The sequence below is a fragment of the Lacerta agilis genome, chromosome 7 (genome assembly GCF_009819535.1).
Source record: "Lacerta agilis isolate rLacAgi1 chromosome 7, rLacAgi1.pri, whole genome shotgun sequence".
NCBI lineage: Eukaryota > Metazoa > Chordata > Lepidosauria > Squamata > Lacertidae > Lacerta > Lacerta agilis.
The window spans coordinates 83,688,846-83,704,684 of NC_046318.1; the positions used below are offsets into that span (position 1 = coordinate 83,688,846).

The following is a 15,839-nucleotide window of genomic DNA, read 5'->3' on the forward strand; positions in this document are numbered from 1 at the left end:
TTGATTGGCTCCCTGGCTCAAGCGGCGGGCGGAGTCTGGGCCGGACCACGTGGGTATTATGAGCTCAGCTCCTCCGAAGGAGGTTAAAAAACAGAGAGACGACCCGGTCCATCCGTGGCAGGTAGAGCGGGAGGCGGAGATGGAGAGACTGCGGGAGCTACGAGTGGGCTTCATCGGGGCGGGGCGCATGGCCAGCGCTGTGGCCCAGGCGATCCTGCTGGCAGGTAAGAGCAGGTAGGAGATGCAAGGTGTGTTGGGGTGGGGGGAGGGGAATCTCTTGCATGCACAAAAATCCTAGAAAAAAAGCCCAAATCAGCAACAAATAACCTTTTGCGGCTGGGATCTTAAGCCCCTTGTAGGAAAAAGGAACACCGTCGGATTGCAAAATGAGGCTTGCTTTTGAGTAAACCTGCTGTAAGAGGGGGGGGGGTCCAGAGGCTAAAGGTGGCGGATCTATTGCACGGTGCAAAGGGCGTAGGTTGAAAGACAGGCCAAAAAACGATTTCTGGGTAGAATACTTGCAGGGCGTTCGGCTAGGTGCCCCCCCCCGGGTGGGGGGGGGGAATCTTCCAAATCTGCAGTTCTGTGTTTCTATGAGGCTGGAAAAGACCCACCCCCTGGCTGAACGGCCTTTGGGTAAGGCAGCCTCTGTATCTGTTGGGAAGAGGCATTGCAACAGCAGGTGCCTTGTTTGTAGAAGGTGGTGAGGTCTCTGCGGCCAAGCTAGTTCAGGTGTGCTGGAACTTTGGTTCTGCAGGTGGTGCTGAACTACAATTCCCATCAGCCGAAGCCAACACAGCCAAAAGCCAGCAGTGATGGGAATTATAGTTCCAGGACGCCAGGTGGGCCAAAGGTTCCCCACACCCAAGTCTGATAATGTTGCATTAGATGGGAATACTGTAATAATAACAATAAATTTATTATTTATACCCCGCCCATCTGGCCAGGCCTCCCCAGCCACTCTGGGCGGCTTCCTACAGAATATTAAAAACACAATAAAACATTAAAAACTTCCCTAAACAATCTAAAAAATCTCACTATGTACAGATTCATAAGTCTGTGTGCTACAGGACTTCTAGTTTTCGCATGGAATTGAGTACTCAGAGCCTAGCCAAGCTGCAGCTTAATAGCATTGGTAGCAAGCTCAGTGTAATTTCTATGCACGCTTAAGTTCCATTGAGTCTAATGGGGCTTACTCTGAGAAAGTGCTACAGGATTGTAGTTGAAGATTGCAAGTAGAATAGGACTTAAAAGTGAAAGGTAAAATATAACTAAACTGACCCTAAAATACCAAAAGCCCATTTCAGTTACAGATTCAGAGAAGGGTTTTTTTCTAGAAGGGGTAAGTGGACCCGCCCCGCCCCCCCCCCCCTTAGGCCATACTTTGTCCTGTGAAATACCTCCAAGTGGAAGAATTTTTCCAAAGCCTTCAGACATGACAAAACTTGAGTAACAGCAACAGCCTCTGTGTGTATTAAGCAATACAGAATTGTGTGTTTTATAAACAGTAGCTCGGTAACATCTTTAAGTTATCCAGTTCTGGGCTGCAAAATAGGTGGGGCTTACTTCAGAGTAAGTGTACTGCAAATTGTGTCCCAGAATGGGAGGTGGGGGGAAAGTTTTGTAACCGAGTGTAACTGAGCTTTTTATTGCTTTACATCCATCATGGAAAATTACTCCGGCTGATGGAAAGATACTCATCTGTCTTTGATGATTCCCTTCTTTGTTCCTTGTAGCACATAAAATACCCTGTGCACAAACCCCAACTAAATCCTGTCTCATGGAAGTGCCCAATTGCCTAGAAAGCTGTGCAGGGGGAACTTGGCTAACAGCATGCCACTTGCACAGTCAAGATGATAAGCAGGACTTCTAATTGAACATGGAAAATGACCAGCAGCTGGTAGAGCCAGGCAGTAACATGGTCCTGAAAGGCATTATGTGCTAGGAAGAGTTTCCAAAATTTCCAAACTTACTCCATGGGCAGTCCCATATAGAGTTTGTTTACTGTAATCTCATGACCCCTATCTACATGTCGTAAGTGCATGGGTCACCATAGCTGGGTCTGACCACTCCAGGTAAAGGGACTCCTGACCGTTAGGTCCAGTCGCGGATGACTCGGGGGGTTGCAGCGCTCATCTCGCTTTACTGGCCGAGGGAGCCGGTGTACAGCTTCCGGGCCCTGTGGCCAGCATGACTAAGCCGCTTCTGGCGAAACCAGAGCAGCGCACGGAAACGCCGTCTACCTTCCCACCGGAGCTGTACCTATTTATCTACTTGCACTTTCACGTGCTTTCGAACTGCTAGGTTGGCAGGAACAGGGACCGAGCAACGGGAGCTCACCCTGTCGCGGGGATTCGAACCGCCGACCTACTGATCGGCAAGCCCTAGGTTCTGTGGTTTAGACCACAGCGCCACCCGCGTCCCACTCCAGGAGCCTTCCACAATTGTTTGCTGCAGCAAGGCACTCCTGACCACCGCTGCCGCCTGACCAACAGGGGCAGAGCTGTGTCCAGGAACACACCAAAACGGCAAGCCCCATCTTTCAGGGGGAGTGTAACCCTGTCACCGGGCTGGTTCGTCCCCTGGCGAGAACACACCTGCCTTGTAAAAGTATTGAGTTTCAGCTTGCTCATCTGCATCCAGCCTATTCATGCGGTGGTTCAGAACCTCTACAGCTTCCCTGGACTGAGATGGGAAGGAGTTCCAGAGCTGTGTGGCATCTGCATATTGGTGACTGCAAACTCCAAAATTCTAGATTCTCTTTCTATGTGGGTTTCATGTTGATGTTAGGTTAGGTAGAGGACAAGGTGGAAGTTTGGGGGGAACACCTGAAAACAAAAGTGCCAAGCAGGGGGTGCCCCTCGGAACTACCTTCTGGAATCTGCCCTCCAGGAAAAGCCGGAGCCTCTTTATTACGGCACCCAGAAACCCCACCCCGGGAAGGACACCAGGGCCGATGGCACCGAAAGTGGCTCAGGAGGACGCCATCGGAAAGAACAGGGACATTCTCCCCGGGGCCAGCGTCCAGCATCAGTCATCCACTGGGGCAGTTTCAGTCCCAAAACCATGTTGGAAACCAGACTAAAATGGCTGAAGATAATCTCCCTCTGCCAGGAAATCCCGAAGTAGGGTCACCACCCCACACCCAAGCATCTTGTTCAAAAATGGAAAGTTGGAGACCGGACGGTAAATGCTGATATTCTTGGGGGGTCTGGAGAGTTTCTTTAGCAAAGGATGGACTGCTACAGTGTTTTCGTTAGCTAGCATAGTGTGCGCACACTTTCACAGATACATTAATCCTTTCCATCTAAGCCAGGGAAGCAGGGTCTGGATTAATAACAACAACAATAATAATATATTTATATGCTGCCCATTTGGCTGGATTGCCAGCGACTCTGGGTGGCTTCCAACAAATTATGAAACCGCAGCAAAACATCAAACCTTAAAAGCTTCCCTAAACAGGGCTGCCTCTAAATGTCTTCTATACGTTGTTGGGCTCCCAACTCCTTTCCAATGGTTAGGGAAGATGGCAGGTAGAGTCTTGCACACCTGGAAGGCAACAGGTTGTGCACCCCTGCCCTGAACCACTTGGAGCCCAAATTCCTTCAGATTGCAGAAGGGAAATCCTCTAAGGGGGTTTCCTTTTTTTTTTCAAAGAGGTGAAGATGTCAGGGGCTTTTCAGTTGTGCACCCTGGAATCTGCTCATGGTCAAAACTTTCCTTTGTCAATAGTGGGGAACGAGTGTTTTTCCAGAGAGTTTTGTGAGCTGCAGATGAGTCCATTCTGACTATTGCTTAGATATGATGAGGTTGAACTTGTTCCCTTGTCCCTTTTGTGCAAGACAGCTTGCAAAAACAGAGTGGGCTTTTTTTTCCTGCTGGGCTCGGGTTTGGGCAAGGCGTAAGGTGACGTACATTCAGCCAAGCTTCCTTTCTCCCCGTCTCTCGCAGGAGAAGTCCAGGCAGTGAACATCTTTGCCAGTGCTCCATCCAACAGGAACCTGGACAAGTTCCAGGTAAGTGAAGGCCAAATGTCAACGGGACCTGAATCAAAAGGGCCGTGAAATGCTAAAGGCCACCCATTCAGTAGTGGCCACTAACTTGGATGTCTTGAAAGGGGCAATTCATTCTAACGAAGGAGGAATGGCTTTTAAAAGTAATGGACTAGTCGTACCTCCAGTTACGGACAGGATCTGTTCCGGAGGTCCGGTCAGATCCCGAGGTTTCCGCAACCTGAGGACCGCTTCTGTGCATGCGGCGAAACCCTGTAAAATACTTCTGGGTTTGCCGCGTACGCATCCCGAAGTTTATGTAACCAGAGGGTTACGTAAACGGAGGTACGACTGTGTGTTGAAACGGCAAAGTGACAGCAATATTAAGAGACTGAAATGATGAACTTATTATAGAAGAAAGGAGGCCCTTTTTGGACTATTTGGAAAAGCAATATAGTAAAATGAAATTGCGAGATAGGATTCGAGATAGGAGCAGCTGGGGGGGGGAATGGCAAAAGTAATTATATTAGAGGGATTTCTGTAATAGACAAGTGTTTGATCTATAATGCAGTAGAAAAGGGTATGAACAAAACCACTCTGGAGGTTTGGGTGGGAAGTCAATACACGAAATGACGTTGCTATTGAATTTGAAGTCAGTTTGCAAAATTTTGAAAATTCAATAAACGTTACATTAAAAAAAAGGAAACAGGCAATTCAGATCTGTTGATTCATGGAAAAATTAAGTGCTGGAAAATGTTCTGCCCCATATCACTGAGTGTCTAAATACCAGTTAGCCAGAGTACGAGTGGGGCATGTGTGTGTGCTGTTGCGCTCGTAGCAGTTGTGGCTTTCCTGCTTAGCATGGGGTTGGACTGGATGGCCCTTGGGGTCTCTTCCAACTCTGATTCTATGTGCTTGACCACTGTCAGAAACAGGATACTGGGCTGGATAGGCCTATGGACTGATCCACCTGCAGGACATGAAGTTCTAATCTTCTTATCTTGTGATCTCTCTTTTGAGTAAAGACTTTTGAATGCAAGACAACACACTGTAACCTGGAGATTCTGGAGAACTGCACCATCGTATTCCTGGCTACCAAGCCCGATGTGCTCCCCGTGGTTCTGCGGGAGATCGCATCTGCGGTTACTAAAAAGCATGTTTTTGTATCCATGGCAGCTGGAGTCACACTGCAGGCCTTAGAAGAGGTGAGTTCTTGGAGGAGCAAGCCCACAGGCCCATCCCCACAGGCAGCCCCAGCACCTGCAGTTTAAACAGAATCATAGCTGTCCACTTTTTCCTTTTCTTGCGAGGAATCCTATTCGGAATAAGGGAATTTCCCTTTTTAAAAAGGGGAAAGTTGACAGCTATGAACTTTGTAAAATAAAAAGCACTATCTGCTTTGGCCCCAGGGACCACCATTCGCTCCATAAGACGCACAGATATTTCCCCTTAATTTTTAGGAGGAAAAAAGTGCGTCTTATGGAGCGAAAAATAAGGGTTCGCTCAGAGTAAAACTTGGTTGGACACAACCCTTAGATCAGTGGTTCCCAATGTGGACAGTACTGCCCCCTGGGGGGGGGTATTGGGTTACTGGGGGGGGGCTAAGAGGCAAGGGGTGGCAGGGGGAAATGACTATCAGGCTTTGAAAAGCTGGTATCGCTGGACTAAGTTCATCTGTTTCGTTCAATTAATTAAAGCAGTCAGTTTTAATTGGATTTTGAATAAATGAGCAATTATGGTTTTCAGTTTTAGAGAGCTCGGTCAGAAGATCATGAGGCTCTTAATTTCAGGGTTGTGGGTTCGAGCCCCACGTTGGGCAAAAGATTCCTACATTGCAGGGGGTTGGACTAGATGACCCTCGTGGTCCCTCCCGACCCTACAGTTTTATGCTTCTATGATTATCTTAGTAGGTCACGCTGGCTGCTGTTCTGAATAATGTTTTTAATAGGATAAGGAGCACTGGGGATGAGTTTATGGAACCAAGGGGGTGGTGGCCCCTAAAACATTTGGAAACCACTGCCTATAATTCCCCATAACTTCTAGGTAATATTCACATTATCCACTCAGCTTAAACAACCTGTTCCAAATGCAAGGAATCCCTGCAGAATGTTGCAGCTTAAGCTTAGTCCTTGTGGGCAGTGGCTAAATGTTGGGTAACACTTAATGCACATTCCCTCTTCTGCTTTTCTGGGGTTCCACAGCTGCTTCCGGCTGGGACCAAAGTGCTGCGGATCATGCCCAACCTTCCCTGCGTGGTCCAGTCGGGCGCCATCATTCTGGCTCGGGGCACCTGCGCTGATGAAGAGGATGTGGCCCTGCTGAAGAGGCTGCTGTCTCACAGCGGGCTGTGTGAAGAGGGCCCCGAATCCTACATCGACATCCACACGGGGCTGAGCGGCAGTGGCGTTGCCTATGTGAGCTGCCTTTTCTGTTGCATCCACAAGTAGGCATGGCATTGGGCTTAAACACAGCCAGGAAAGAAAACCTAAAGGCAGTGCCTTAAAGGGTGCATATTCTGCAGTTTCGCCTTGGCCATCCCCTTTCTACGTTCGGGATCCCCCATTGTGCATGGCTGCCCATTGGACTTTCAGGCATTTCTGGAGTACGACTGTCCATCATCTTATTGCTTTGTCATGCCAATGGCGATGGGTGCGAGTTGGGAGTCCAACATCATATTCAGATTAGCGAAGCACAGGTTAGCTAACCCTTGCCTTGAGCTTCAAGTCAATGCATGTGTTAGTTTAAACCACATGAGGGCACTGTTTGTCTAGCAACCTAGACAGCACTTGCTTATATTCTTTGCTTTGTCTTAAGTTAACTCTACCCCTAAAAGGCATTTTGTTTACTTTTCTCTCCCCACTTGTTGAGACCAAGATGCCTGCTACTTTTGCTATCTCATCGCCTCATGCTGTATATAGTTCCTGCATGAATAAAGCCTTTGAACTCCAGAAAGTGATTATTCTAATCTAATTAGAAGGTCTGCTAACCGTTTCCTCTTCTTTATTCTCTCCCCATCGCCACAGGCATACATGTTTGCTGAAGCATTGGCGGAAGGTGCCGTAAAGATGGGGATGCCGGGGGCTATGGCCCAGAAGATTGCTGCTCAGACCCTCTTGGTAAGGAGCTGTGATTCCGGCCAACCTCCTCCGTCTTTCTACTATCCCATCTCACAGCCTCCATCCCTTGATAATCTCCCTTGGTAACCTCTAGGTTTAAATTATTGCAATGTGTTATATGTAGGGATGCCTCTGAAGAGATAAACAACTAACTGACAATCAGAAAATACCTGAAGGCAGCCCTGTTTAGGGAAGTTTTTAATCTGTGATATTTTAATGTATTTTAATGTGTTGGAAGCCGCCCAGAGTGGCTGGGGAGACCCAGCCAGATGGGCGGGGTACAAATAATAAATTATTATAAGACAGTTCGGAAACTTCAGCTGGCGTAGAATTCAGCAGCCAGGTTGCTCACTGGGGCAGGATGGTTTGCAGCCCAACTGCACGGGCTGCGAATTACTTTCTGGGCCCAGTTCAAAGTGCTGGTTAAACTGCTCAGGGTTGCAATACCTCAAGGACTGCCTCTGCCTATATGAACCAACCCAGACCCTGGACAGAGATCTTTTGCCTAACAGATCTTGAACCCATAACCCTGGGATTTAAGGCCGAGCTAAGGATCTATAATTCATTCCTCAAAGCTTGAATTTCTTTTTAATTTGATGTTTTCATTGTTGTAAACTGCTTTGAGATTTGCTATTTAAAATATAAAGAAGTAGAGAAATGAAAATAATAATAACAAACAACCCCATTGCAGGTGGAAAACCCCCAGAGCCTATACATTCCATTGTGGCGACCATAACCTAGGTTTAAGGTGCCATTTGTCAATTATGGTAGATTATATACCTGAGTTTTTAACACTGTTTGTGATTGAGCAGCGACCTGAACTTTGGTTCCTTATGTGGAAATCCAGACCCCCCCACCCCGGTCATTGTATCCGAAACTGCATTTGTTGTCTTTTCTTTCAGGGAGCAGGAAGAATGATCCTCGAAACAGGAGAGCACCCAGCGGTTCTGAGAAGTGCTGTTTGCACCCCGGGGGGAACAACCATCCATGCCTTGCATGAGCTGGAGAAGGGGTCTCTTCGCTCTACCATCATGAACGCTGTGGAGGCAGCCACCAGCCGAGCTCAGACACTGGGCAAGCGATGAGGCGGTGGGCGTGCGGTGGCCTTGGCGATGGAGGCCCTCACATCTTATGCATGGCAACCACCTGAAAGAAGATATGGAAGAATTCTGGGGCAGATGGCCTGGAGCTGGGGCACATGTGAACTTCACAATGCAGCCTGTTTTTTCTTTGGAAGATTGACACTCCTGGGATTTTCTTTCTCCTCCCTCCCCCCCCCCGCATGACTCAACAGCAAGGGTAGAATCCACACCAGTGACAATCATCATCTCTCCCCAAGCCCTCAATATTATTAAACACACCCAACTCCAGGCTTCCTATTGACATGCTAGCTTCTCTTGTGTCCTTGTTATGTACCAAAGTTACCCGAGCGTACAAGCACTAGCAGAAAGAAGCCTTTTGCACTGTAAAAGGTAAAGGGACCCCTGACAGTTAAGTCCAGTTGCTAACGACTCATCTCGCTTTACTGGCCAAGGGAGCCGGCGTTTTGTCCAGTTTTTTCCGGGTCATGTGGCTAGCATGACTAAGCCGCTTCTGGCAAACCAGAGCAGTGCACGGAAACGCCGTTTACCTTCCCGCTGGAGTGGTACCTATTTATCTACTTGCACTTTGATGTGCCTTTGAACTGCTAGGTTGGTAGGAGCAGGGACTGAGCAATAGGAGCTCACCCTGTCGTGGGGATTCGAACCGCCGACCTTCTGATCGGCAAGCCCAAGAGGCTCAGTGGTTTAGACCACAGCGCCACCTAAGTCCCTGTTTTTGCACTGTACCTCCCTTTAAAAGAAGCTGCACTTCCGGTACAGAGGATGGTGTTCAAGAAAGTAGCAAAGGAACACATCTGGCAGAGTAAACTTCAATTGCAGACAAACCAAAGACTGGCTGGTTAAATAAGGACGTAAGGAGAGCCTGCTGGATCAGGCCAGCGACCCATCTAGTCCAGCATCCCGTTCTCAGTGGCCAACCAAATTCCTCCTCTCTTGGGAAGCCCATAAGCAGGATCCGAGCACAAAGAGCCCTCTCCCTTCCTGTGGCTTCCAGTAAACTGGCATTCAGAAGCATCTCTGCCTCCCAATTGTGGAGGCAGAACAGAGCCCGTGTGGCTCACAGCCATTGGTGGTGCACTGAAGCTCCTTAGGAGCATAGAAGCTGCATTATACAGTGGACGCTTGGGTTGCGAACACGATCCATGCGGGAGGCGCGTTTGCAACCTGCAGCGCTGCATCTGCGCACACGTGGGTTGCGATTTAGCGCTTCTGCGCATGCGCGAGCACCAAAACCTGGAAGTAACCCTTTCCGGTACTTCCGGGTTCGGCGCGGAGCGCAACCCAAAAACGTGTAACCTGCAGTGTTTGCAACATGAGGTATGACTGTATTGAATCAATATTTACTCTGACAAAGCAGCACCGTTTCAGAGTTCTTTCCCACCTCTTCCTGGGGTTGGCTGGGAATGGAACCTGAGACTTTCTCAATGTGCTCTGCCACTGACCTAGAGATGTCCTACATGGGCCTAACACTGCATAGGGTTGAGCTATTAGTGTTAACCAGGGACCGAAATTGCACATTGCTCACACAGTGCAAGGGAGGCAGGACTTCTCCTTTCATAGGTTCCGATCGGGCCCAGGCAAGCGTGCTTCGTTCAAGGTTTGTGAGTATGCAGTGATCTGGGGTGCCACTGTCTTATTGGAGCCAGGGTGCAAAAGGAAGGGCATTAATCCATTACATTAAAATAACTGGACCCCACCGCTGATCTCTATCACAGAACTGGGAAAACAATAAATTGAATAAAAGGCTTCTATTTCCCAATAATTGCTGTACTCTGAAATGGAAAAGAGTCTGCTTCTTGAGGAAACACATTGAGCATATTCAGAAATCCTTTTGGGTTTTCCCCCCTAGTTCTGTAATAGGACAGCATTAATCCCAAAAAGCTCAAAACGTACACAAGATGAGAAAATTCAAGTCTCTGAAGTCCAATTCAAGTCTGTTCACAAGAGAGAGACCAGTAGCTGTACCATTTCACTTTATTAAATTAATTCTTTGGCTGGCAAGCAAGGTGGGTCTTTTATTTCCAAAGCATCCAAGTAACTCCTAATAAAAGAACCCATGGAGGGTTACTCTCTGTATGTCACCCACGGCTCTCTGAGCATCTCACCGGTCCTGATCCGGTGTGCTTGGAAAGGCGTGGTTTGTTTGTTTTTTAAAGAGAGGAGATTCATCAAGAAACTAAGGAGGAGGAATAGCAAGCAGCCCTTTCAACAAGTGTGATAAGCTTACAAAAAAGGTTGGGTTAGGGGAGTTACCGAATACTCAGTTCTGACACTGTGGATTGCATAAAATTAGGTAGGGACTACTGTCCTCCTGCCTAGGCTGTCTTCCCATTGCACAACTCTGCTCCTTTCATACATAACTCTGCTTTTTAGGTAACATTTGAATTCTAGAGCCCTCTCCTGTACTTCTGTGCGTTCCCTTTTCTATTCAAGTATGCCTACATGGCCAACTTACACCTCAATCTTTTGTTTCTCACTGGAAAACCACTGCAAACCCCCCACCCCTTTTGCAGGGAGCATTCTCCCCCCCCCCCGAACCTCTTTGAACTTGCAGCGAGATTGTCTCCACCTTGGGACAACTTTTTCAACTAGTTTGCTGGACAGGACAAGTCTTTAATTTTACCCTGTGTAGAGTGAGATAAATTCCAAGTAAGAAGTCCACGTGGTTCCACCACAGGGAACAGGCAAGAATCGCACCCTGAGCAAACGGTTTAGGGAGCAGAGTTACCCCTCCTGCCTCTCTGCTGTAATGGCCACTTTTTCCCAACCCCCAGAACTTGGGGAGTCAAGCCCCTTTAACAGCCTCACCCCAATGCTCATAGGGAGGGGGAAGGAACTATCCTGTTCTGCCCTGATTGTGCCATACTTGCACCTCCCAGTGATTATGGGAACACGGCACCGTCCCCTATTGCTGCATAAAGAGTAAACACTTCCACCAGATATGTAGGTGAGTGCAATAATCTGGTTAGCTGTTTTGCTCTGAGCCTCCTTGCCAAGAGTTGGGTTCAGCTGCCTTCTGCAGCCTTTGCGCCATGCTGATGAAGGACCGGAGCTGGACCACCTTCAGCGTACCAACTTCCTGGGGATCCTGGCTCTCCAGCCAGCGCAAGGCCTTCTGCAGGCCTTGTATTGCTTCCTGGGCAGTGGGCAGTGGGGTATCTCCCATTCCATCACTCCCTTCACTTCCACCATCTCTTGTCCCAACTGTTTCTTCTTCCTCCTCGCCTTCCCCTTCCTCTGTGTCTGGAATGACATCATCTAAGTGGAGCCAATCGGCCACTTCTTCTGGAGCCAGGCCCTTGCAGGTAAGGGCAGCCAGGTGTATGAGGTCAGCGAAGTCCAGGTTGTCCACACCTGCAGAGGCCTCTCCCGACTCCTCCTCTTCCCCTCCAGAGTGGGGCTCAAAGGCTGCACGCAGGCCAAGCAGCCAACATTTCTCAATGGATCCAGCCGGGATGAGATCCCAAGACAGGCCAGCTAGGCAGAGCATATCCTCCAGGAGAAAAGAGCGGCCAAAGTCCAGCTCTCCACCTGGTTTCTCGGACTCCCCCACGGCTCCTCTCACTAGGCACGCCACGGCCAAACGCAACAACTCCCGCTTGTACAGCTGCTTAAAGGCCGACACAACGCCCTGTTCCAGCGGCGCCGAAATGCGGCCTCCGCCTCCCGGCGACCCTCCTGCCGCCTTGGAAAGGAAGAGCGCTCGGATGGACCCGTCTGGAGTTTGAAGCTGGGACGGCTCCTCGGGGTGCGCAGAGAGGCAGCTGAGCAGAAGGACGGCTTTTTGCTGGAGGCAGCTGCGGCGCAAAAAGCGCTTCACGCTAGGAACGAAATCATCGAAGAACCAAATCCGCAGCAGGGAGCGACCCAACTGGGCCCGTGGGCTGTAGCGGTAGCAAGCCGGAAGCGTGTCCCTCTTGCGGCACCGGAGGCAAGGAGGGTCCCGCAGGCCTCCCACTACCAGCAGCTTCAACTTGTGGGAGCCGGTTAGATTTGCGGCCAGCAGTACCGTGACCCGGTCTACCGCCCGTGATGGGAGAGGCTGCGGCAGTCGGGCCTGGCCAGGCAGCAGCTTCCAATAAAGCCCGGTGATGTTAGCGTTGTAGATTTGGTTGTCACTGTACCCGCCTTCATCTGGTGGCGCAGCAGCCGAGGGCAGGCGGGTATTGTCGGAGAAGGCCGAGCAGGGGGAAGCGGCGTCCGCTTCAGCTCGGAGGGCAGGCGTGTTGCCAGCCGCCCCTAGGCCGCCCCCCTCGCGTTGGCTGGAAATGCCGTGCCGCTTCTGCCACCGCCAGAACCACCCGTGGCTGGCCTTAAAGGTGCACTCGGGTCCGTAGATCTGCTGGGCAAAGGCTTCGGCCTGGGCCTGGATGGCGGGTCCGGAGAGCGGTACACCGTGCTGGCGCAAGGCGAGGAACCACGTGTAGACGGCGCGGTCGATCTCCTCCTCGTTGGCCAGGCGCATCTTCTTGCGGTGGGTGCCCACCTCGCCCCCCAACTGGTCCAGGAACCAGCGCAGCTTGCTTTCGTCCTTCAGCCAGCCACGGAGGGTGCCGCCAGGGACCCCGAAATCCCGGCACACAGAGGCCTGCCGCTCGCCCCTCTTCACGCGCTCAATGGCCTGCAGCTTGTCCTTGATGGAGTAGGCCCGGCGGAAAGCCATCTTGGACACCGGCAGCGGGGAAGATGCGGTGGCACGGGGGCCCTGCCTCGCAAGGTTGTCGTCAGGCTTGCTGCAGGGTCGGCGTGGGAGCGAGGAACCTGCAGGCTCACCTGACGCTGGTGGCCGTTTCATGGGTGAAGCCTGGTCCCCCTCAGGGCTGCTTGGGGCCCCGATCCCTTCCACTACAGGGAGGAGGGCACCTTGTCCCCCTGCCATGGCGGGCTCCCGTCAAAGCCCCCTGAGGAAGTGCCCCAAACAAGCGAGAGGGAGGCTTATTGTCGGGGGGCCATAAAACCAGGCCGCGGGAAAAGCGGGGCGCGTTATATGCGGGGAGAGCTGAAAAGCGAGGGAGGGGCGGGAGGGGCCTTTGTCTTCTCTGCCTCTCTCGCCTTCCGATAGGGCAGGGCGGCCTAGAAGGCGCATGCGCAGCGGGACAGCTCCCTTTCCGCCCCCCCACCCTCTTCTCTCCATGGAATCTTCCTCTCCTCTGCTGCTCACCCCTACGTTTTGCGGTCCGTTGGACTCTCTCATGCTCCCTTTTGGATCGTTCCAACCCGTCGAATCGAGGGGGGATCGTCCAGTGAAAGAAACTGGGATTTCTGCCTTCTAAAAGTCTGTTTCACCTTAAAAAACAACAACAGAAATTATCTCTCTAAAAAGAAGCTAAACGTTTAGCCTCACGCTGCCGTCAGCCTGTTGTGCCTTTTCACTCCCCCCCCCCCACCCGCTTTCACCGGACCGGGCTATTCCATTGACGACACCTCTGGTAGGGGAGAAGAAAAAAAGAAAGAAAACGGATTAACTTCCACATTGATGACCGTTAGTAAGATTATTAACCCACCCACCCCCAAAAAACTATTCACTACTTCATTTCCTCAGCGCCTCCCCAACTTCTTTCTCTTCCTCTCCTTGCACCCATTCCTTCCCCCACCCCCATTTCGATGCGGGGATGGCGCGTCCCGAGCAGCCGCGTTCCCAGAATCCCCCGCGCGACGCGTGCCTTCTCTCTTTCCCCAGGCGGAGACCGGAGCAGCTGCTGGTTCTTCCTCTCGTCTTCCCCCCTCCCCGCAAAAAGTGCCGTTCCCCTCCTCCTCCTCCTCTCACCTAACGGTTATTGCGTGAGTAGAGACCATTTCTTCTCACGGAGGGGGGGTGAGTTGAGAAGGGGTTGCTAGGCGACGCTTTACCGGCAAAAAAGGGGGGCCCTGATACTTTAAAAATGGGCTTGACCTGAAACCGTTCCCCCCCCCACATCCCATCATGCACCGCGGGGGCCTGACTTTGGCCTGCCAGTTGCTCTATTTCTCTTCCCCCCCCCCAATATGGAAGCAGGAGGGAGGGGGGAAGAAGGGGCGCCCTTTACAGGTGGAATGGGAACTCGGAGGGCCATCTAGTCTGACCCCCTTTGCTTCAGGGTTTTTTGTTTTCATTTCCAGGTTAGAAAATTATTGTGATCTTTTTCTCTCACTCCCGCCCCCCTCCCACGTGTATGGAAGCAGGAGGCGGGTTAGGAAAGAGCCCCTTTTATAGGTAGAATTGCGGAATCGGGAGGAGATCCCTTAGGGATCATCTGGTCCGCCTTCCTCTTCCTTTCTTTCCTGGCTAGAAAGTTGTTATTGTAGTTTCTTTCTTTATATCCCACCCTTTTTGTCTCTCCCCACCCCCACAAGACCAGGTATCAAGGCAGCTTACACAAATTGAGACAGCGTGGATAGCATTCAAAAAGCTAAAGTAAAAAAAACGTGAAAGGTTGCTTAAAAGTCATTGAACTCAAATGGAATTGAAATAGTTGTGTATTTATTAATCTAGCTGTATTTGTAGAACAGTATTTAAGCACCTCTAAGTGGGGTACACAAAAATGCAGCCATTTGTGCTCCACCTCCCTTCCTATGTTGTTTCCCTGTGTCTGTTTTAGATTGTAAGCCCTTTTAGGGCAGGAACCAGTCTAACATGTTTGTAAGGCACCATATGTTGCTATAAAAAAACCAATACTAATATGTGGCAAGGTGAAAAATGCAACTTTAATAAGAGGGGTGCTGCTGTAACACTGGGGTATTTATGCTTTTCTCCACTTTTTCTCTCTGAGGAACTTAGGGTGCATTTCCACTCATCCTAGTCTTACCTTTCCCATTGATGTGGTCCTGAGTTGGGTTGTAATTGGCCGAGAGAATAAATCTGAGAGGTTGCTGATCCAAATCTTGACTATGATTCAACATTGTAGGCTGCCTTAGGCAAGTGATTGTCTCTTGGTCTTAAGTTGGGGTGATAACTGGTCTCTTCTATAGCATTGCTGTAGCACATTGGTTATAACGTCTGGTGAGTTCTAGGGAGACTTGGGTTCAAATTCTGACAGTGTGAGTCACCATCTCTCATCCTTGCCTACCTCATGGGACTGCTGTCTGGATGAAATGAGAGGAAGGAGGGCCATGTATGCTGCTTTGAGCTTCTTGGAGGAAGGGTAGGATATTAATGTAATGTTTGTGAAGCCCTTTCAGTTCTTCAAAGTGCTAGGTAAACGCCAAGTTGCAGGGGTGTGCAATTAGCCGTTTTGGCTGCTAGTATTTAAAGCTGGTTTTCGTCATTCTAAATCAGGCTGCTATGCCATGCTGATTGACCACCTGGCTGCCTCTCTTATGCTGACCTATCTTATTGGTTCGGAAGAACTGCTTTGCTGAATCATACCCAAAGGCTGCTTATTCTGGCATTTTTTGCCTCGAGACAGTGGCCTTATGGATGCTTTTGAAACGCTTCCAAGCGAGGTGATCACTTCCTTTAGTCATCATTTGGTAGTTGGAGGTGAAATGCTTTCAGGCATAGTCTTCTGTTTTTGCCATTCCTTCTGTTAGCCCATGGTAGTCCTGTCTTTCATGAACTTGAATAATTCTTGAGGTTGTTTCGAAGCAGCTGTGAGCCAACGCAGCCTTCCTCGAGAAAATATGTAAAGCTGTACTTCAAGAAGTTTGTG

The 15,839-nt window shown here is 50.1% G+C and overlaps 3 protein-coding genes across 4 annotated transcripts in view; 2 read left to right on the forward strand and 1 right to left on the reverse strand.

Moving 5' to 3' along the window:
- Positions 1-69: 69 nt before the first annotated feature.
- Positions 70-8,328, forward strand: PYCR3 (pyrroline-5-carboxylate reductase 3). 2 transcript variants are annotated; one of them, XM_033155944.1, is made up of 7 exons: positions 70-224; positions 2,893-3,186; positions 3,952-4,016; positions 5,018-5,197; positions 6,194-6,406; positions 7,016-7,108; positions 8,011-8,328. In XM_033155944.1, the coding sequence occupies exons 1-7, from the start codon at positions 140-142 to the stop codon at positions 8,191-8,193; spliced, it is 1,113 nt and encodes a 370-aa protein (XP_033011835.1). In that variant the 5' UTR covers positions 70-139; the 3' UTR covers positions 8,194-8,328. The 2 variants fall into 2 exon arrangements, with proteins under 2 accessions (XP_033011835.1, XP_033011836.1); XM_033155945.1 differs by lacking the exon at positions 2,893-3,186 and having other exon boundaries at positions 82-224; positions 8,011-8,324.
- A 2,551-nt stretch (positions 8,329-10,879) lies between these two features.
- Positions 10,880-13,422, reverse strand: TIGD5 (tigger transposable element derived 5). The gene has a single exon (XM_033155946.1). It carries the CDS (start codon positions 13,088-13,090, stop codon positions 11,177-11,179), a length of 1,914 nt encoding a protein of 637 aa, XP_033011837.1. The 5' UTR covers positions 13,091-13,422; the 3' UTR covers positions 10,880-11,176.
- A 535-nt stretch (positions 13,423-13,957) lies between these two features.
- Positions 13,958-15,839, forward strand: part of EEF1D (eukaryotic translation elongation factor 1 delta) — a 32,374-nt gene continuing 30,492 nt past the window's right edge. The window contains exon 1 of the mRNA XM_033155952.1: positions 13,958-13,992. The gene's annotated coding sequence lies outside the window, so the exon portion shown is untranslated. The remainder of the gene's footprint in view (positions 13,993-15,839) is intronic.

Excerpts from the sequence above, each read along its gene's own strand:
- PYCR3 (XM_033155944.1), top strand. The coding sequence starts at position 140 with ATGGAGAGACTGCGGGAGCTACGAGTGGGCTTCATCGGGGCGGGGCGC. Across the intron at positions 225-2,892 it reads CCAGGCGATCCTGCTGGCAG|GAAAAGCCGGAGCCTCTTTA; the intron begins GTAAGAGCAGGT and ends TCTGCCCTCCAG. Across the intron at positions 3,187-3,951 it reads GGAAAGTTGGAGACCGGACG|GAGAAGTCCAGGCAGTGAAC; the intron begins GTAAATGCTGAT and ends CGTCTCTCGCAG.
- TIGD5 (XM_033155946.1), bottom strand. The coding sequence starts at position 13,090 with ATGGCAGGGGGACAAGGTGCCCTCCTCCCTGTAGTGGAAGGGATCGGG.